This window comes from Apaloderma vittatum, unplaced genomic scaffold (genome assembly GCF_000703405.1).
Source record: "Apaloderma vittatum isolate BGI_N311 unplaced genomic scaffold, ASM70340v1 scaffold42226, whole genome shotgun sequence".
Classification (NCBI taxonomy): Eukaryota; Metazoa; Chordata; class Aves; order Trogoniformes; family Trogonidae; genus Apaloderma; species Apaloderma vittatum.
Genome location: NW_009724185.1, coordinates 6,629 through 29,446, shown reverse-complemented (window position 1 = coordinate 29,446; position 22,818 = coordinate 6,629). Strand labels below are relative to the sequence as shown.

Here is a 22,818-nt window from a genome sequence, read left to right as displayed (position 1 = left end):
CATAGACATTTTCTTTTTGCACAGAGCATCGCATCAGCTTGAGGAAAACAAACTGAACAAAGGCAGGAGACAGAAATAGCTAGAGCTTGGTAATGAACTGTAGACAAGAACAGAAATGTGATAAAGACAAATTAGCAGATATACCTGTGCAGCGAATAATAGTTATTGTTCAATGCCTTAAGTTTTATCTTTCTTTCTTTCCAAATATCATTAAGAGAAGGGCAGTGGGGACAGTGGGCAGTATGTGGTGTGGGGGGTGTTTCTGTGTCTGATTTTCCTCACACAGATGCACACCCACACACACATCATCTCAAGATCTTTCCACTGGCTTTTAATTTTAGTAACTCCAACTGGAAGAGAATCTACAACTTCTTGCTTTTAACATTATAAATATTCAAATGTTATAAAATCTATTGTAAAAATGTACATTCGGTGGTTTTATGAGGCACAGGACCTGCTAATGCATTTTCAGGGAAGCTTGCCTGTACTTTGTTCTGCCCACTGTTGGACAATGGTGGAGAATCCAGGGGCTCACGCTTGATTGCTTGAACCAAGCAGGGGTTTTTAAATTCACACGGCATTTTAAACATCTCGTTAGTCTGCTCTTTCTCCTCCCCTGGGCTGGGGCTGTAGAAGTGCCCGTAGCACGCCATGTGTGGCAGGTTGGGCATGCTTTCCAAACAACCAGAGGAGTTCTGAGGACAAAATGAGGCCACCTCCTTGCTACGTGAACCCTTGCAAGATCTGTTCAGGTTTAGGTTGTTGGGATGATTTGCTACGATGCATTGCCAATTACGCGGAGTGTAAAGGCAGTGCCTGGGCTTCTGACAAGGTGAGGCTGGCCCACAGAGGTCCGGTTCTGTTTTGAGGTGCACTCTATTGGGGTAGTTAAACACCTGCTTTCTCACTGAGCTGTTCTCATCCAGCCAGGCTCGGTTTTGCGACGTCAGGTAGTTATCGGCAATGTTTTCAGCATCAGAATCATATTCCGTTTTGATAGGCATCTCCAAGGGAAAGGCTGTGTCATAGAGAGACTCCGAGGATATTAATGGTCTCTGCAGCTTCAGGTGGTCTGTTGCATAGTTCTCCGCGCAGCGCTGTTGCACCCCCGAGTAAGACTGGCAGCTTTCTGCACTCCCCCAGTGGGAAGGGCAAGTTGATGCTAAATTTATGAAACTTTGGTCTCTGTTGTAGAATGATCCAGCTCTCCTGTTTGAACATGTGTTCATTCGCTGGCTCATAGAACAAGAGCTTGAGTTTCTTAAAGTCCAGCTACTGTTTGTCATGCAGTTGTTTTGAACACCTAAAACTGATGGGTTAGAACTGAGAGGTTCCTCTTGCATAAAACACTCACCATTTGTGTGAGGCTCAAACTTCACTTTTACATTATCTTGTTCGTTTTTCACTGCTGTCCAGTTAAGGTGCTTCCACTGGCCCAGAGTTTCAATGGCACTGTTATAGGAAAGCCCCTCCATGTTTCCTTTCAGACTGGCAAAACCGCTTGGTATCTTCAGTTGTTCATCTTCTTCCCTTTCAATAACAGTAGAAAAAAATCAGTCAGAGCTTTCTAAATTGATGTTTTCTGGAACACAAATGGAGTGGCTCAACATGCATTACAAGTGATACTTTGTCCATACCTTAATATGGGACTCATGCACTCTTGTCCATATAGCCTTTGCATTTGATCAAGAGAAAAAAAAGAGTGTGCATTCATCTGGGCATCAATGTGTGTGCACAGCTGCCTTTCTGTGGTACTGTTTCATTTAAGAGTATCTTAAATGAGATGTACTTTGTTAAAAAGGAATTATTTGGACCCTAAGAACTTTCTGATCAAAATGATTTGAGGGAGAACCATGGGGGTCTTATATTTTGAGAATGTAGAGTTAGCTAAGAGGAAATAAAATGCCTGAATTAACTGTCTGGAATAGTGACAGATGTTCATATTGAGTGCAGATTTGTTTTACATGTCTAAATTTATGTTGTCTTTCTTTTTCTAGGATGACCAGTAAAATGATTTTCTGTGACCTCCAGCTGGTGGAGAAAGTTGCGCAAGCATTTCCATCCCTGATACTGCAGTTTTCAGAACCTGGGGTCGAAATCTTCAAGTTCAGGATTTGACTGGAATTCACTAACATGCTGATTCCTGACTAGGCAGGATTGGTGCTATGAAACCACCTCCACCCTCTCTGAACAAGAAGTGGACATCTCACTAAGAAACTGAGTATGAAAACATGGAGAGCCAGTAAGAGTTTTAGAAGCCTTTTTCTTAGCTCACTGTTAAGAACTCTTTTTTGGGGCATGGGCTCAATGTGCAAGTATAGGATTTTCCAGTAGAGGGAGTCCATGTTGCTACAAAGAGGGAATGTCCAGCTGTAGTAAATGTACACCAAGAAAGGAGGATATTTTTCTCTCTTTTATTTTCCATGAGGTATTAAACATTTTCATTTCTCTGCTAAATATTGCTAGTGTTTTAACTTACAGCCTTGAGATGCAAATGGCATGAAGAACTTGATTCTCCAGAAATGGTCTAATTGGGAAGCAATAGACCCAACAAAATGCAAGTCACAAGAGCTTAGATTGTTGAATGAAGAATTTCACAGTGAAATAGTATCTAGTGAAAATTCTGCCAAACAATGTATGTTTCCAGGAAGACAGCATACTTTTTAACAACCACAAAAAAAAAGTAGCAGTAAGGATGAAATCTATTGCAGACTATCAGGAGGACAGAACTGAATGTAATCTCCAAGGCCAACTCTTGGAACACTTCAGTCTGCAGGAGCAATCAAGCACAAAGGAAGGGTTTTAACCACTCAGATTGTAAAAATGTAACTAAATAAGCATCAAAGAGCATGCTTAGTTACATAAAAATTCAGAAGTAGAAACCAGAATACAAAACCCAGTTCCTTTTGATCTGTTTCTTAATAAAAGTTCATTCCCTCACACAGCAAGACGATGTTCCTGCCGTCCCACTAAAGGCAAAGAGTTCCACCACTTTCAGGTAGGAGCTTCTTTGCTATTCACGTAGATCCTGGGACATATACTGCCTGCAAGGGATATCTTTGATAGTCTAGAAGTTCACAGACTTTTTCATTTATTTCTTCCACCTGTGAGACATCATAAAGCAAAAAAACAGTGGTAACAGCCACATTTTTTCCACTGGGCCAGATGTGGCTGTGTACACCTCCTGGCTCCTGCTCATTCAGTCTGCTCTCTTATCTCTTCCCTCAGCCCAGCCTGAAGAGAATAAGGCCCACAGGAACTGGAACAGACAGTCCCATGGGGGAAGGGAAAAAAACCCCTATTTGGAAGGAAAGGGTAAAATACAGCAGAGAAGTCTTCTATGAATGCAAATCTGTGAGATTTGCTTCCACTCTGAGGCTGAGCCTGCAGCCAACTAGATGTATGAATACATGAAAATGAGCATCCCTGCTTAGATTTTGTTGAACATACACAACTAAAAACATGAGCACATATGTCATCCATAAAAAAAACTTAATATAATCAAATGTTAAACATTAGAAAAATGAGGACACTAAATCAGTGAAAAGTTTCAGCTGCAAAGTAAAACAAAACACCAAAATATATTTTTTGTGCAATTCAAAACATATTAATAATCAAGTATTTTTGGGTTTAAAATACTCTGGTTTAGTATATTTGTACACTCAACTTTAGAAGTGAAAAAGATTGAAGAAAAGAAATAAATATTGTTTAGGATTATAACAGCTGTTTCATAAGATCCAAGAGAAAAATGGATTTCCATTTCATAAGGAAACAAAATTCTTCGTATTCAGATATTCTCTTAGACCGTTACGGTCCTTTTAAAGATCTCATACATAAAGAATATATTCATTTTTCTGAAATATAGATTATTGTTTGTTTTAATATTGGAAAATATACTTACTTTAACATTTGCTGTTGGGCAAGGACATATTCTGAACAACCATTTCGATACAGAAGTTGAGTGTTAGCTTGAACCCAGACCCAGTGATCTTCATTTGTTTGTACTTTGACTAGAGAAATGCCATTTTCTCCATTATTCTTTGCTATACAATTTAAAAGAAAATCCATTTTAATACAAAGAGTATTTAGTACTTTTTCTTACCTAAACTATGGGTTCACAGGTTTGTTTGCTACCTTGGAGTCATCAGCATAGGAAAGCACAATTGAAAATATGTCACAAAAACTAGACAAATTACATTTAAAAAAAATACAAATTTAAACACCTAAAGAGGCATTTAAACTGTAACCAAGGACTTTTCAGTATTATTTGTTCATTATAATTTTTCCCTCTCTGTAGCAGTATTATACCAACAAGAAAATGCTCATGAAAAATGGTGTTATGACAGAGGAATGGTTTTAAAGAAGTTAAAGGTTTCCAGCAGTGTGACAGAAAGGTGAGTACAACTCTACTCAAGAAGAAGTTCCCTACTGGGGTAGACTCACCATCAAAATTTTATTCATTGTAAAATCTGAAATACAGCATAGACTCTGATAATATCGCCACAGCCAAACACTGGGAAATCATGAGTCAAAGCTGCAAGTAAATCATGAGCTTTAAAGACAATATATACTTATTTTCCTCTATTTTCTGATCTTTGGGAAAAACTAGCATTTGTAACATATCATCTAGTTTTCCCTGAAGAAGGGTAGATACTGCCATTAAAGATTAAGATTTTCATATAATCTTATTAAATTCAGAGATGCCAGTTTTAAGAAAGCATATTTTGAGTATGCTTATATACTATGACTGTTTATATATCTTTAAATTTGGCATCACAGTATTTCAGCCCATTCTGAAATGGCAGATTGATTCAGTACTATATTTTGAGGTGGATAACTTGTTTTGCATTTCTTTAAACAGGGAGCTTTAGAGAGAACTAAAAAGAGAGCGTTGGGACCAAACTCTGAAAAGGAAATACAAGCTTCTTTCTCCATAAACTGTAGATAATCCAGAAGTACATAGTAGACACACCTTTGATTTGGTTTTCAGCAATCTGTAACATATTAGTGAAAGCAGCACCTTCGTGATGACTGTTTCTTCCATATAATTCTGCTGCTTCACACAGCCCTGAATTACCTTTGGAACTGGAGCTGCAGAGGACAGAAAATGTGGAAAATTACTTGTCAGTGAATGACAAAATAGTAGAAACACAGACTCTGAAATAAGTGATCTTCACGCTGTTGACCATTAGCAAAGACTTTTATTTTAAGTATATAGTAGCCAACACTAAATAATTATCTGGGTTTCCTGCATCATTCTTTTGCTCAGACTAGTGTATGACTGGAATTCAGTATTCAGTATTCAGAGGAATAGTTATGTTTAGGAATATTATGACTTACTATATCTGTGATTGAAGATACGCTGAATTGGGACAAATGCTGTGTATATTCTGCTCTGCCTAATCAAGGTACATTTGAGGTATGTATATCACACTGACCAGCAATGCACTTAAGTTGGCATGACTTCAATTTGCAGTAATTAACATAAGATTTGAATGGATTTCTTCCAGTCTTTAGTTCAAAATGCATATGAGGGCTTGGGAAGGGTGCTGAGTTCATAACACCGCTTTACAAATTTTTCCTGTTATTAAGACCATAAAAAAAAAACTACTGTAGAAATTTGCCCACCATTCCTTACTAGCAGGCTTCAGGCCTGAATCAAAGGAAACACTGAAGCTAAATGCTCACATCATTCTTGTGGAATCCTTGGCCACTGTCCAGTCAGTTAGTAAAACTTAAGTAAAGCACCTCTCTTCTAGGAGCTGAATTCTGATCATCAATTAATTTCACCTGGACCACTGAAAAACTAGCAAGTGGAAATGACTTTCCAGCTCTATTCCAAAAACCTGGAATCAGGTCTCCAGTAATTTAGTTCTTGTCAAAAGGATGTATGTGCTAGTACCACATTACATGTCAGGATAGTAAATCCACACATACATGAGCACATTCTAATTAAAAGCCAAATTATGATGCTGTCAGTCACACTGATGAGCATTTTTGCCTCACAGCAATGGACCTCACTGCTGTAAAGTTTTATTTAACCAAATAAGGAAAAACATAATCTTAGCCCCAAACATCAACTAAAATTCAATCATAGAAGAGTAACGAAAATAAGTGTTAGGAAGGAAATGAGTCTGAGCACAATCTGTCCTGATCTTCCATGATTGCCACCAAGTAACCAGCCCCGGGCCGTCTGGAGCAATTGTAGACGTATGTGTTCATAAACCTTCTGTTTGAAGATAAATACATACACCAAATACATCTCATTTGACTCGATGTGAACACACACATGCACATTCAGCTTTCCAAAGTGTTTCTTTTCCTTTGTTTGCTACCAAAATGCCCAAGTCCAAATAATTGTGCTACCAGATGATACTGAAATTTGAAAACTCTCAGTAAAAGTACTTTTTTTTTCCACTTTTACAACTAGTAGAATGACTTACTGTGATGGTAAATTCTGAAGGTTAGGAAGATATCCTAGCTTTCCATTTTTTAGATAAAACTACTTATGGTACTGTAATACTTAGTATGTATTATATATACAGTAAAAAATCTTATTATATTGCATTGATTCTTAACATCGTTATGTACTATATACTTAAATCCAGATAAATTATTCACTTTGCTAAGACTTATAAAATGGAGAATTATTTAGCTAAATTGTGCATTTTACATGCTTAATAAACATAGAGCCCATAGTATACTTTACTAACTGCTAAAAAGTTAATTAGAAAATACTTTGTATTCACTGCTGCTGCATCATCAGCTCTGTGTTTTGCTTTCACAAGCAAGCTTTTCATCTTCATCTCTGCCATGGAAGGAAGTAAAAGTGGTACCACTATGCAGAATAAGGACAGCTGAGGTGGCAGTACTGTTCCTGAGGAAGACTTCTTCCTTTGTCCAAAAAGAAACTTTAGTTTGCCTTGGAACTGCATCGTCTGTTGCATTAAAAAAAAAAAAAAAAAGAAAAAAGAAAAAAAAGAGGAAGTATTTTGTGTATAAACATATAAATGCTAATATAGCCTATGGACTGCATTGTTTAACACCAAAACCAATTCTGAAACAGTGAAAAAACATACAGATTTCGTTGTCTTCATACAATTAAAACCATGCCATTTCAGAGGCATAGTGAGTAGAGTAAAATGAGACATTTGAAGCTGTTTTCTCCTCATCTGTGTACTTACAGTAGTAGTTCTGCATTATGTTCTGTTTGCTGAGATGGGCAGTGTACGGGGGTGCAAACAGCTATTTCCTCTGTGCCTCACTCTGAAGCTGGAACTATTTTCCTTCCATGCCCTGTTCTCTCCAGTGAGATAGTTCTCGAGTTTCTTTCCTCTTGCACTGCACTTTCTCTGGGAGCTATGTGCACTGGCACAACCCAAGAGCTGTGCAGGCAGATGCCAAGGGAAAAGATATGCACAAGATAGCCAGATAGGAAGCACATAGCTTGGAAGGAACCATCCATCCCTGCCTCAAATCTCCATATAACCAGAAGGCAGAGATCAAGTTAATAGAAAGCTGATGCCTCTTGGTGAAAAAATTACCTACCACAACATGACCAGAGAAAAATCAGTCCGTTTGAGTTGGGCATTTTCCAGAGTTACAAGATTAAAACAGGGGCAGATAAATGACTAACTCATACAGCTGTTCAGACCCACAGTTTTCTAGCAAATGAGCATCTGGATTAAAGCTAGAGATGGATTGGTTCAGATTGGACATTAGGAAGAAGTTCTTCACCATGAGGGTGATGAGACACTGGCACAGGTTGCCCAGAGAGGTGATGGAAGCCCCATCCCTGGAAGTTTTTAAGGCCAGGCTGGATGGGGCTCTAGGCAGCCTGGTCTAGTGGGAGATGTCCCTGCCCATGGCGGGGGGGGTTGGAAATAGATGATCTTTAAGGTCCCTTCCAACCCTGAGAATTCTATGATTCTTCTGAGACAGAAGTTGCATTTCCCTGTCTCGTGCTGATCGTCTCATTTTCTTTGAACGTGCCTTACTTTGTCATAAGAAAGAACAGCATTTGTCTTCACTAAGCAAATGGGGAACTGATTTATAGAAATGAGCTGTTCCTAGTAAATATATCTGAGGAGTATGTGGGAGACTTCCTAATTCTCATTTTTGTTATTAAAGCAACCTTTACGAAAGTGGAAATGGATCAATATTATTCCCATTCCATAATGCAAATACTTTGTGCTTGTATGTTAATCATTGAAACTCAGCCTTGTACAAGTTGAGGACAAATATTGTCCAAAAGACCTGAAAAATGTAGATGTTTATAGATACTTTCAGTTTCAAATATTACAAGCTTCTTTTCTCCCATCACTCTTTATACCTATCAATAAATGTCTTCAGGTGTTTCTTGCAAGAGCACATCAAATGAAAAATGTATCCTGTCCATGGCTCTCCACAGTATTTACATTCAATGTTTATGTTGAAATATTTTTCATAATAGTAATTAAAATCTAGCATGTCATGACTACAATTGTCTAAGGGAAATTATACTTACAAGGAAGCCAGAAGTACTGTCCAACAAGCAGCGAACTCGACAGATGAAACAACGAGTTAAGAAGGAAGAATAATCTGTTGTCGTGCTGTCATTCTCTTGTGCTTTAAACAATTTACTGAGAATGTATTCTTCTCCTAGGAACAACAGTGGAGGTAATATATATCAGATCACACTAAGAAAGAATGAAAAAGTTCTGTAGCCAGTTGAAGAAGCTGTTAGGGAAATTGCTAAAAATTACAAAAGGATGAATACTAAGCTGTTATGTACAGATACATCTGCATATGCTCTACCAAAAGAAGAAAGAAAAGTTCTACAATGAGATTCAGGTGAGTTTCTCCAGAAACTTGGGCATTTTTATTTTCTGACTTTTTGTCATTTTTAGTGATGCAAAGAAGTGTAACAGATGTTGCTGGGTTTGAGATCACAGAAAATACATTAGGAAAAGGAATAAAATAAGGAAAAATGCTAATGCAAGGAAAAAAAACTCAAATGGACGGTAGCTGATGCTACTAATGAACAATGTTCAGTTAATGTTCAGCTGCTGCCTCCTTCATTTTTAATGAAGCATTTGCCAGTTTTGGACTACATGTGCATAGCTTTTGGAATACTTATTTTCCAAGAGACACAAGTATTAGAAGTATGAACTCAGGACCTGAAATTCTCCACGTACATATTAGGACCAAAATTCCAAATATTTGTAACTTTTTGTAGTTTGAATATTAACGCACATTGTTCAGTTTGTTTTCACAAACTTCCTAAAAAATTTTGTCAAGTTCCTCAGATATCTATAAGACTCTTGCAAAACACAGAAATTGCAAGAAACTCTAACCAAAACTTTGTGACTGTATTCCCGAGGACTTCATAAACACTGGTGAAGGATTTCTTGCAGGTTTCTCACCACCCATCTGGAGACTGCTTCCTCAATTTTTTTCCTTCAATTACTTCCTCATCTTCTGGTGAAATGCATATGTTTTGCTGGGATCAATAATTTTTTATAAGGTCAACAATCTCAACCCCATTGTATTGCCTGCAGTCGGGATTTCAGCTTAGCGCCTTAGTGCCTACAGAAGAAACCTTGAGCTCACATATCCAGCTGCCACCCTGGGGATACACAGCCTCAGAGGTAAAAAAAGCATTGTTAAACCTACTTGTTCTTCTGAAGACTGCTGGGTAGATAATTTTGCATGGGAAAACAAGTGGAAGAAAGTGGCATTGCCACTGTGATATTGCACGGAAACGTTTTAAGTAGGATTTTTTTGCATTAATGAAAGTAGTACTAATGTCCTGATCGGTGTGAACAAAAGGTAGGTAGGATGAACGCTGATGCTGCTCGTTCTAGATGGATAAGAATATCTGCTGGTACATTAGTCAGAGAAAAAGAAAAGAAACATCAGCTTTGCAGCCTCAATGGCACATGCTGCCATATAAATATCAAGGATCAGGAAGAAACATCATTTATGGGACAGTAAGATTATAATGGCCACCATGCAGTTTTCCAGCAAAGAATCTGACTTGACATGGAGCAGATGTGGGTGCAGGTGCAGTGCAGTTCTACCTCTGTACAGCAGTGCCTGTGTTTCCAATCAAAATACACAGTCCCACCTGTTTCTGTCTGTAGCTGCTGTCCAGACAACATCTGGGGAGGATTCATGGCCCAGTGCAGTTGTCTACAGAAATCCTGGCGATCATCCACGTGAATGTAATCATATATGTTTTGATGCATTACATCAGTCTGAAACAATTACAACAAGGAATGTTTATAAGTGTAGTGAGGCAGACATCTGTAAGTTGATACCTTTCTTAAAATAATGACTGGTGGGTAGGATACCATTAGAACAAAGATTGATTAAGGGAAGTTATTTCAGAGACCCTTGTATTTCAACATGTGCCTTTTGACTTCACATCCTAAGAAGATTAATTTTATTCTCAATTCTTTTGTGCATATGCAAATGTGACTCCTAAAAAAGTCCCCCTGGCAACTGGTGACTGGTGACATCCCCCAGGAACTGATGCTGGGACCAACTCTGTTTCATTTTTTTCTTAAGTGAATGACAGGATGGAGTGAATGCCAGAATGATGGCATTCTCAGCAGGTTTGCAGAGGGTACCCACTGGGGAGAGCAGAATGACTACTCAGACCTTGATGGGCTGTAAAAATGGGCTGACAGGAACCTCAGGGAGTTCAATAAAGGCAAAGTTCTCTAATTTGGGGTACCCTGGGAAAGGCAGAATATTAGCATACCAAAGTGAGCCCAGGAGAGTGCTACCAAGTCACTTCAGAGGACTGGAGCACATGACATATCAGGAGGGGAGAGAACAGGGTTTGTTCAGCTTTAAGAGATACTTTGGGAAGAACTTACTGCTGTCTACATCCATCGAATGAGCGGGTGTAGAGAAGACAAAGCTCGAATCTTAGAAGAACAAAGTGGGAGGACAAGAAGCAAAAGGCACAAGTTGGAACATAAAAAAATGGGACTTTATATAAATGAAAAATATTTACAGTTAAGGTGGTTAAACACTGGAAGATGTCTTCCAGTGGAGTCATAAAAACTCAAAACTTGACAAGATGAGTCTTTAACTGGCTTTAACCAGTTCTACTTGAAGCAGAAAGTTGGACTAGATGACACCCAGAGATCCTTTTAACTACATGATTCTGTTATTCCGTGACTTAACGATGTACTTATTATACAGAGTCAATCAGCCTAGAAAAGCTGCATCTTATTCTGAAATTGAAAGAAAACTTTTAGCTAAATCTTATTTTTATAATGGATCATGATTCTGCTAATGAAAGCTTTACAAAAGGAACAAAGTTACAAGGAATTAACCTTGACCTGCCTGATCACAAAAAAAAAAAATAGTCTGAAATGGCATAGTAAAATAACTTAATTTCAGGAACAGTGCATGTTTCATCAGCAGCAGAAGGATAAGGTGAAACAACAGAGTGCTGCATTTTAGAAAGGCAGTTAGCAAGGGTGACTACAGGAAAGCCACTACAATGACAGTGACTAAATATTCTAAATATTTGTTAATATATTTACCTGATGAAATCCTAGATAGTCCACAATTGTCGATGATGCATAAAATATCATTCCATCTGCACTGACCACCAATGCAAAACCATTCAGTGACTAAAGAAGAGAAAATAACATAAGTAAAAAGGTAATCAGAAAGAGTAAAATGACTATAAGATGTGATAATTTTAAGAATATTCTAGATATGAAAAAAACTGCAAAAAAGTTGGACATCAGATTTTTGCCTTTTCTCCTACCATGAATAATGAATAACAATGCAGAACGTTTGTGGGTTTTTTTTAAAAAGTTAGGATAGCTAATTACAGTGTAACTACCATATTACATTACTAGCTTTCTATATGCTTTAACTTTTATTTTGTCATTAATTTGTAGAATTCAAAGTTTAATAACAAGTGTTAACTACTTCTTTTTCGCTTTTAATTAAAACCAAAACATTTCATAATAATTGGTTTGAATTTATATGCATTGATACATACAGATAATATAATAGTCTCCAACAAGAAAATTAAATACATGTGCTATTGTAGCTATGACTTTAAAACTGGACATGTATTTTAAAGTGTGGCTATTTTCTTAAGCGTCTATATAAATACTTAAAAGTTGGCAATAAATACTTCACTGATATACACCAGTGTTTAGTCTAGAAATAAGCTAGATTACTTCTTATAGACTCAGTGATACAAGTAAAGCAACCAGAGAAATCCAAAAATAAAAAATGAAATACAGGATGTAAACATTAAGATCCATCGTGCTGCATGCAGACTGATTGATTTTGCCTTTCTACCCTTAATTAAGATTCAGCAACATATCTTCAGTCCAGCAGTCCTGCATTCCAGCATTCCAAGGTAGTTTAGATGATCCTTTCATGTGATGGTTTTGAGGCCTTTTGAGATTACACTTCGAATAGCTGCTGCTGAAATATCGCTATATTATTATTATTATTATTATCCTTGCTTCACCTTTCTTTAAATTTACTGTTGTAGTGATGTGCCTATTAATACTGAATTAATTCTGAAGCACAATGAGGGCAGATTTTCAACTGCTCAGTAACCAGATACACTGAAATATTTTTGTGAGCTCGGTTCTCTTTTTGGTTCCTAAATAAGGACCAGATTTCCAAGACTGCTCAAAGCCTTTCACTGTGACAATGGTGGGCAGAATTTCAAGAGTTCAGTGCGCAATAGGCTGACCTCCTCAGAACATTTGGCCCCAATCATAAATGTGGAGCACCTTCGGAAACATGGCCCGGTGGGACCATACGTGGCCAGGGGCTCTGCGCTTTCAAAAACCTGTGAAACAGTGACTCAAGAAAGGTAGTGGAGGGACTGCAATGGCTCACCTACGTTTGGAAGGAGCTGTAGCAGCAACTGAGTCAATCGGGTCAATGCTAACCATAAGTCATCGCTAAGAATAGTCAAGGGCAAATCACGTTCAGCTCCAGGTCAGCTCCATAGGTACAGATCCTTTCCAGAATAAGTGTTACCTCTGCCTAGTTGGGTTTGTGTTGAACACTAGTTATCCCTGACAACTTTTCAAGCACAAGGAGGGGTGCTATTTTCTGCTCTAAATAATGCGCGAATTTGTCCCAGCACCTCATCAACCAGAAGACAATGTGTCAAGATTTCTACATCTTCATATCTGTGCCGTTCACTGCACTGAGAGGAGCCTCCATAGATGGTATCTGTCATATCCATTTCCAATGTCAAGTGGAGACAAGAAAGCATTTTTGGCATCTTGTCTCTGTGGACTCATCTCCACAGCAATGAAACCATCAGTGATGTGATGTTAGGAATGTTATTACGCCTTGAACATCTGGCAGGCCTTTTAATTTGGACAGACTAAAAATTTCCACAAAGATAGCCATAGGACATTTAAAAGATCTCCTTCTTGTCTGTGGCCGTTAACATGCACATTCCAAAAGACGTCCTGTCCTGCCCATGGAGCCAGGGCAGGTGGAAATTAAGAATATTAAAGAAATGTTCTTAATTAAAGAAGTGTTCTTAACCTATGCAAATTAATGCACCGAGACCTATCTGGGAAGGCTTAAGAAATGACCACAAGATCTGAATATGATCAAAGAATCTCACACAGTATCATTCTGAACATCTTTTAAATGTGCTTTCCATTGACTTCCAGGAAAGCTGGAGTTTTTCAGCCCCTGTGGGAAATAGCCAGGGAGCACTTGCCTTTGCCAAGGAGTGTTTTTTTAAATCAAAAAATATATACTGCTTTTTGAAAATTAATCTTCTTCCTTCAACACATGGGTACATATTCTTTAGGCCTAGACACATATGCAAAAAAGAACACTCTTTACCTTTAAAATGTACAGCTTGCTGCCCCATAATGGAAGGTGGGCAGATTTTTCTTTACACAAGTTTTTCTTTCACGGAGCCAGAGCTGGGCTTGACCCAGTGCAACAGTTTGTAAAAATGGAAAAGAGAAATGGGACCATATGCATTTCTAAGGATTCATATCAGTGGACTAGAAACTACATCTGTGAGGTTGGAGGAGGTTTTAAGGAGGGGTGGGAGAGAGCAAGGGGAAAGAAGAAGTAAAGGAAAAATTCAAGGAGGCTGCCCTGCAGGCAGGTAGAGCAAAATCCACTTTGGTGCAATAACAACTTTTATGGAGCCACATGAGGCTATTGAGGATTAACACAAAACCCATGTGTATAACCCTCATTTTAGCTGAGAAACTTGCTGCTTCAGCTACACTAAAAAGAGACAAGCTGGACATGGAGTAAAACTTCATAACCCACGACTGTAAATTTTTCTGTTTTCTCAATATTACCCTATAGAGCAGTTCAGCGTGAAACCTGACATCTGTAGCACAGAGAACTCTGAATAGAGTCAGATTTGGGCTGAGATTTATACTTTTCTTACCTACTTACCATAGCTGTGGAGAAGGAGGAGGCTGTTTGCTAGCACAGGTTTGATACTCCAAAAGCAGGTAATAATAGTGATTGCAAATAAGTAGGAAAAGACCTCTTCTGACCTCTCAGAAAAAGCTCTCAGGTATCATATGCAACTCCATACTCCAGCACTTTTCAGTAGCATTGCATAGAGATTTTCAATTATTCTGGACGGAATTTTAGTTACTTGCTTTATTGAGGGGAAGAGAGAGACTACTTCAGCCTATGAGAGTGAATGAAAACTATTCCCAGCTCTTTTGATCTAAGTTGTGGGGTCTCGCATTAAACAGGACAAGAAAGTATATGGCTCCACTGCTGATTTTAAACATTCGCAGTCATTGAAATAAAATTCTCAGCACTAGCTTTCTCTCATTCTCAGTGAGTGGGTGGCTGCACTGGTGTGTGGTGTCAGAACCACAGCAGCCATCTGCCCCGGTAATTGATAACCTGGGGGATTTTTGAGGACCACCTGCCCAAAACACGGAGGTGACAGCACAGAGAATTAAAGGCAGCTCCCCTCATTTCACTCATTTCACTTTATCCCCTTCAGTAGGAATAATGGAAAGCCTAAAATCGGGCTCATGCATTTAGAGGAGGAAATAACCGAACTCCACGGCTCAGCGTTGATGGTATTTGCTTTGCATACAACTCATCTGTTTTAATCAATAAGGTCCACTTGCATCTTACTGCAACTTTTAGCAATTTTGCAGTTCCTTACACATGCACAGAGGGACGCACCCACACAGAGAAACACACACATACACACATAGATATTAATGTGGACACTGAGAATTTTTTTCTGAAAAAAAGCAACTATAAATCTGCTAAAAATACATGGTTGTAAACTGTCATTTGGTAAACCATATGGATTCAATGACGGATGGAATTTCTAACCCAGGATAATAGCTGAAACATGCGAGACAGACTTAAGTATGTATTGTGAACATTTGTTTGTTTGCATTTGGCTTTTTAAAAACACTTACATGAGCTTTCTACACTGTACTTAAAAATGAAATAATTTTGTTATTTTTTTCCCAAATGGAAAAAAAAAAAGAGCTTGGCACCAGACAGGGGCCTGTGTTCTTTTGAGAAAACATGTACATCCAATTATGTACTCACGAAAAGCTGCACCTGCTACTAAACCAAAAAAACAATTAATCTGTCAGTTCAAAGTAAGTACAACATTATTCTGGTGCCCACAGTAGCTGTGAGATGAAAGTTATCAGTTCCTTCCCTTAAGAAGTTTTCGAAACTGTATTAGTCAAGAGGTTTTCTTTGGGAATGAAGGCAAATATTTTGAGGAAGATAGGACTTCCTTTGGCAAGATTCTTTATATATCCTGATATTTTTTTTCTGGTCCTGTAGCAGAAAATCAGCCAGCAAATACTTCAAAGATATTTTGATCAAGGTCACGGCATAGTAAAAATAAGGAGGAGGGAAAAAATAAAAGAGAGAGAGAGAGAACAAGTTCCAGTCCACATTTCTCTTATTAATTTTCCTTGAAATAAAGGAAAATTCACTAGCATTAGGTCTCCAGAGACCACGTTACTATGGTTACTAAAGTACAACAGTCAAGGCCTGCAGCCATGCCTTGCTTTGAACAGATTTTCGAGTCACGCAACTTGGGTACAAAATTTCCAGGGTCAGTTGGCTCACAGTTTATCTGGAACAGCTTCATTTAATAGTGGATCACTGGGTTTTTGCATCCTATGTGGGGTGGGGCCATTCTATGGTGATCTAAATAAGTAGCTATTTAAAAACTCTGGGAGTGATATACTCGTTCTTGTCTTATGATTATTAGAAAGAAAATGCAGACAGTTAATGTGTCTTCTGTCTTTAACTGCATTGTTTAGTGAATCAGTGTTTCTTCCCACTGGTGCCTTTAGGACTCATAATTGCCCTTCTCAAAAAATCCCTCTGGAACCCCTGAGGTTCTCTTTATAAACTGAAAAAAAAGAAAGAAAAAGAAACTCTAACAGAACCCTGAAATAAAATCTCACATAAAAGACTATTCAGAAATACTATATCTGGTGACATCAGAACATGGCCTTTGCTCAACAAGTACAGTATCTCTTAGCCCTCCAGACTCTTATGTACTTCTCTGGTATCTACAAAGCAACTTCAGAAGGAGTATTTCTGTGAGTAAGCACTATTTCCCGCAAAGGGGAAGTGGCAGCATTTGTTTTTAGCATTCACTTTTGATCAAAGTCTTGTGGGTACTGCTTAGTTTTCAGGCGAAAGAAACAAAAGATGAATTTCCATCATTTGAGCCAGGGGAGAAAGTGAATCCTACAGGCTGAAGCCTACAGCCATGGGTTTATATGGGAAGCTTTTCAGAGGGAAAGTGCTCAACCTGATTAATATATTTTCATAAAGAGCAGAAATGCTCCTTTTCAAATACAAAGACCCTTTTCACTCTTCATGTCTTCCCAGATAAAATGAAGTTCATGTTCTTGCCTGTCTTCTTGAGCCCAGATAGCACTTCAGGCTCCTTAAAGGCAGTATGGAAATTCAGCATCTAATGCTGTGCTACCCAGAGCAGGGCCCAGCAAAATTTTCACAGATCATTCACATTGCCAGAAGAATTTGTGCCCTGGCCCTCCCATTTACTGTTGGAGGGAACAGCTGTGCCATGTGAAAGGCACGGATGATTGTGAACCATTCAGCTGGTGAAATTTCTCGTTACTCCATTTTTCAGCATCACTTCCACTGAGGAATTAGGGCAAATTTGGAGATACTTGTTTATATGTGTGTCTTCAGTCTAACGAGGGAGCTGGAACACTGCGGCTCGTCAAGAGGCGGCAGACAAAACTGGCCTCCTGGAAATCAGTTAGGAAAATGTAAGTCATCGAGTTCTGGCAACTGTGAGCCATAAACTTGCAAGAAAACATAGTAGTTCCCCGGAGGGTGAGATTCTAATGTGTGCACACACGTAAATGCATTTTAAACCATGGTGCTGTTGTTTTTTATATGCTTGATATGTAATAAGCATCGGACACGATCAAGAACAACTTTGCCTTTAAATTTGTTTTGATTCCACGATGCAGAATTGTAAATATAGTTTTCCCTCCCTTACACTTTGCTTCCAAGCTAAGCTTCTGTAACAAAGCTTGCTTAGTCTGTGCCAAGTCCTTGGGGTAGGGGCTCATTTCTTCCCTATATGCGTAAGCCACTGGCCTCCAGTGAGGCCAGTGCCTCGAAATCAATCACTCTGGCCAAGAAGCTGCAGAGAAACAGGAGCTGAAACATTGTTTTACTTCATGTGCGCGGAAAGTTGATGTGGTGCACGCTAGAAAGAGATAAATCCCAACTGAGTCCTATTGCTTTCATGAGTATCAAACACTGGAAATGAGAATACAGACCGTACTTCCAGAAAGGAACAATAATAATGACTAATAGCATATGTTATGTTTCATGGCATGCTTTTTCAGAATAAATTATTAACACCAACAATGCTTTCTATTGATGGAAAGGTTTGGTGGATTTTTTTCATGTCTAATTGTAAAAACCCTATGATTCTTTCCTATGCATTCCCAGGATTTCATATGGGTAGTAAGAATATGAGTACTGCTTGAGATTAATGGACATTATACAAGTACTGGGGAATATTTATAGTAATCTAAAGAAGAATAATATTCAAATTACTATTTATAAAATTGTCAAAATAAAACCATGGTTTCTTTATTAATACATGGATATATGTATCATGACTACTGGATATGCTAGTGAGTACTTGCATGGGTAACATGTCATTTACCTTAGCAATTATCATGAAAGGACACTAAAGTATGACGTAATCCTTTATAACTTTCCCCTTAGCATCCTCATTAATCATGATATTGAATTTAAAATTGTGCTCTACTAGTAATGGGACCCTACTGTTGATGTTCTTTCACAAATACTGTGCCCTGGACTACACTTAGAAATAGAAAGAATCTTTATATTGATTCATGCAGTTTCTCATTTCACTTAAAAGCAGATGTTGTATTCACAGACGGAAGCAAAGCTGGGGCAATATCGAATTTTCAGTGCAAGTTCAGCCCTTCATTCTTTCTCAGTTCTGCAGCTGCTCTGAGCTTTTCAGTCTTCTCTTCAACACTTTCAATATAGAAAATGCAAGTCTGATTAATTCCATTTGAGAAGACTCAAAATGAAGCATTAATTGCTCACTACTCTGTGCTCATAATAACAAATCTAGTTAGGTAGCCTTTGCAGTAACAAATGTAGTAAGATTACCCATTATCTTCCACAGAAATAACTTACTGAAAAGAGTCTCAAGTAATATTTATCCAACATGTTGGACAATTAGACATATGTAAGTACCAAATGTCTGGATTTTTTTTTTCAGTGTTATTTACATGTAAGTGCATCAAGTCCTGAAGAGAAGCAGCCATTATAGTATTCCATCCACAGCTGACTTTTATTTGTACTTGCAAACTGTTAATGAGCATGAATGGCAGACATCTCTTTCTGTAAGGCATCAAAACCTAAAAGAGACAATGTTGCAGCCTATACACTGTAAACAGAATGTGATGTCCTAATTTCAGAGCACTATTTGTCTGTGTATTTAGCACTATATATCACGTTTTCTAACAGAACTATTTCAGGGGGTGGGGAGAAGAACAAAACAATCTGTATTTCACATTCTGCTCAATAATACATGCTAAACCAGCTTTTCTAATCACGATTTCAAGTCAGTGGAGTTTTTAGGGAGTGTGGCAATCTGGAATCTGACTAGGAGAACTGTTTTATGGTGCTACTTATCATCTTATGCACATTTTGTATCCTGTAAGTATCCTGTATAAAACACACCCTGTCCCACACTGGCAGCAGAGGTGAATTCTGCTATTAATATGTTATGCTGACCCAGAGAGGCAAGCACTACTTTCTATAATGTAGATATCAAGTGAATGACAGTGGATTGTCTGGAAAAATGTAAGGATGGAAAATTAGAGACAACTCCTCTAACCTGCAGCAATGACTGCAAATCTTTAGCTGACTTATAGACTAGATGAACCCTTCTCCAAGGGCCTTTTGCAAGCCCCTGCTTTAGTTTGAGCAGACATTTCTAATTGCTAAAAAAAGCCCAATCTCAGTTACTGGAGGATTCTGGGGACACTGCAGTACTGGGAGGAATGGGGAAGGTATAGAACACCTTGGGTAAAATGCCTAGTGTTGGCCACCATTGGCTTTTGCAGCTAGGAATTCCTGGAAGAATTGTAATTACAATAGGATACAAAAACTATGTAATTTTTCTTTTTCTACTCAAAAAATGTCAGAGACAGTTAAAAGCAGAATAATGGTGATTTCTCTTGAAGTTCTTAGAGCAGGAACTGAACTATTTGAAGAATGCCTATCTGCCCCCCATCTCCAAATCAATACTACATCCTTGGTAATAGGAAACAGCATATTTAAGGATCAGCATCATGCTTTTTAATAGCAGTTTTCAGTTCAAACCCATTGAATAGCATATTTTAGTCTTAGTAACTGAGGTAGGCAAAAAAAGTAAAATTGAAATGTACTTAAAATTTCTAGTAAAATATCTAAGATTTTATTTTGAAACCTTCATAACCTCAAAACAAAATTACTGCAAATTTGCAAAAAGTTCATAAGACAACGCACAGTCTTGCCTGGACCTGCTTTCTTGCTCATCACCTTAGTGAGAAGAAGCAGCTCATTAGCTTTTCTGAGTTGAGAATGAGCAACATATTGGAAGCAAGTGTCACTGTAAATACAGATTATGCTACTGCTTTATAATTTTACTTCAACTAGTTGACAATCAGTTAAACAATGCAAGATTGTAATTATCTGTGATAACAGGCATTATTCAAAGTGTATTTCTATGTTTTTCGTTACTTTTTTTTTTTTAGAGTACATGACTTTGCCATCTTCAAAAACAGGACACTTTTTCAAAAACAAATAGAAATTTGTATGAAAGAAACAATGTCTTATGATTGCCTTCATAATTTATATGCAAGAAGTCCAGTTCTAGTAGCAGACTACATCCTGGTGCATCTGTATGACGTAGTGCGCACATAGAGATATTGAATCTATTGATCAGCAAGAACGGTTGCCAAGGATTAGCTCTGAAGTCAGTGAGAGCAAATAAACCTAACCGAGCTGAAAGGGGAGAATATGTTTTGTCGAGAAGGAAGTCACATGGCCACTGGACCATCTCCAGAGGCACAGAAATAGCCTGAGCAGAAACAGAGGAAGCGGTTGTGAAAAGTGAGCTCGGGTGGAGTTGGCTGTGATGAAGAGTCTGGAGGCAGCAACAGCAGCCTGAAATTAGGATCCACATCTGGTCTGTGCCCAAAGCTTACTGATTCTTTAACCTTAATACTGATGACAGGCAGCATTTTTGCCCACCGGTACACCTGAAACGTCTCAGCTAGGTCACCTCGTATGACAGTAGGTTTGCCTCTGCCTTGAGAAATGGAAGTCAAATTTCCTGATGCCTGTGCAAACCGGAGAGGATGCCATCCCTCCTTGTCGCGCACTTGTGTTGGCTACCCACTCCTCCAGCTCTATCATGTTAAACATAAGCTGCTTGTCCTGATTTTCTGATCTGCTCAGAGCTTACTCCCTCCTCAATTAAAATCTGTCGTTTCATGTTGGAGAATCTAAGTACTAATTCTCATCAGTCCAACATGTTTCCCTTATCCATACGCAAGATTTGAAAACAAGCACTTACTGGTGTTTCCCACTTTGCTAAAAGGCTCCACACAAGCCCCTGCAAGGGTACCTGAATTTTCTCCTTTAAACTCTTGTGAAAGTCTTGGCAGAGGTCACGCTGCTCACATGCTACGAGTACTGGCAATCGTGGTTACCATTTTGTTCATTATTTCCACACACTGTGTTGCCCATTGAAATGCATCTTTCATCACTTGTCTCGTATTTAGGCTGCAAATCTGAAGGGAGGGGATCACATCTATTTTGTTTTTTCAGTCCCCCTGTCAAGCTGGAGGGTGCCACAGTCTGCATTTCAGAAACTTCAGTGCTGTAGCAGCACTGTGATCCTTACAGTTGCAACAGTAGCACTAAGGACCAGAGGAGAGAGCAAATGGTATTAGAGGTCACAGACTTTTCTGTCCAGATTTGTTTGAGAAGAAGGAAAAAAAAGAAAAAAAAAAAAGGAATAAGTGAGAACATTGGTTATTTGTTTAAAGGGCAACAGAAAGGATATTTTTTGCACAAAGTTGTGGCTATGCCAAATTTCAAGTCTGGATTTTAGAAATTCGCTTATTTGCAAAGAAAAAAAAGGGACCAGGGCTTCTGAAATGTTCCTTTGTGTTTTGCCTCCACCTGGCAAGAAGAAAGTCAATATATACATGTGATAAAATGGCAAGTTACTTCTGACCCCATTTATGGCTTTTTTTCTTAATGGATAAATTCTCTGTAAGTCATCCCAAGTGACTAATGTCAGCTTAAATCATGTCATCTGAATTACTGGGAGAAGATTCATATTTGAAAACAAAAGAAAGAGAAAGGGTTGTTTGTGTAGCTTTTAAAAGTTGTATTAACTGGAAAAGAAAATGCACTGAGACTACGAGCTTTATCTGAGAACTTCCTATTTTGATGGCCCCATTTTAAATGAGTAGATTAAAAGGTGAAGCACTGTATCATCATCTAACAGGATTTACTTTAGAAAGACTGTGCTAGGAGAGTCAGCATTGTTGGAAGCTGAAAATTAATTCAAGACCAGAATAAATAAAAAAGTCTTTCTCTATCAGTTTTTGATTTCTGAAGTCTGTGTCTTGGTCATAGCCCCATATAACAACCCTGCAGTTTTGTCTGAATCGCAATTTTCTTTTTAAAGTTTAAATTAAAAAATAACAGGAAGAGTCAAATCTCTTGCTCTCAGACTGAAACTCAAACTGGAGTACCTTTTTCAAGAGCACAGTTTTATCAAGTACTGATTACATAAATCAGTTTGGAAGGAGGAAGTGGAATTACACTAACAAGTTTAAAAAAATTACAGGAAACCAAGTGGGAAAAGGGTTTCCTATGTTATTTCCTTATGCAGGGTGAGGAACAGCATCAATAGGATGTTTTCTAATGTATCATTTTCCAACTCCCTTGGAATGAAACTTAAACTCTAGTTCAAGCTGTTAGTAGAGGCCACCTGGAAATGCCTTTCGGTGCCAAAATGTGAACACACACCTCTCTGTTCAAAGTAACTCCCAGAAATCCTATTATTTGCAGCCACTTTTAAGGTAACAACATAATGTTAAATAATACGTTTCAGGCTTGCATTATATCAAATCCTGAGTCCTTTACTTGGATAAAAAGTATGACTTTTATTGGGTTTGATTATGAAGACTTGGGCCTTATTTGGTATTACAGCTAATGACAAAAGGCCTTACTGAT

General features: G+C 38.2%; 1 protein-coding gene across 1 annotated transcript in view; it reads right to left on the bottom strand.

Annotated features, from left to right (window-relative positions):
* Positions 1–410: 410 nt before the first annotated feature.
* Positions 411–22,818, bottom strand: part of AHRR (aryl-hydrocarbon receptor repressor) — a gene marked incomplete at its 5' end in the record, with an annotated part of 26,263 nt that continues 3,855 nt past the window's right edge. Inside the window, 7 exons of the mRNA XM_009872368.1 lie at positions 411–1,530; positions 3,902–4,043; positions 4,973–5,091; positions 6,739–6,938; positions 8,507–8,640; positions 10,109–10,238; positions 11,544–11,633. Coding sequence (XP_009870670.1) covers positions 411–1,530; positions 3,902–4,043; positions 4,973–5,091; positions 6,739–6,938; positions 8,507–8,640; positions 10,109–10,238; positions 11,544–11,633 — 1,935 coding nt within the window. The remainder of the gene's footprint in view (positions 1,531–3,901; positions 4,044–4,972; positions 5,092–6,738; positions 6,939–8,506; positions 8,641–10,108; positions 10,239–11,543; positions 11,634–22,818) is intronic.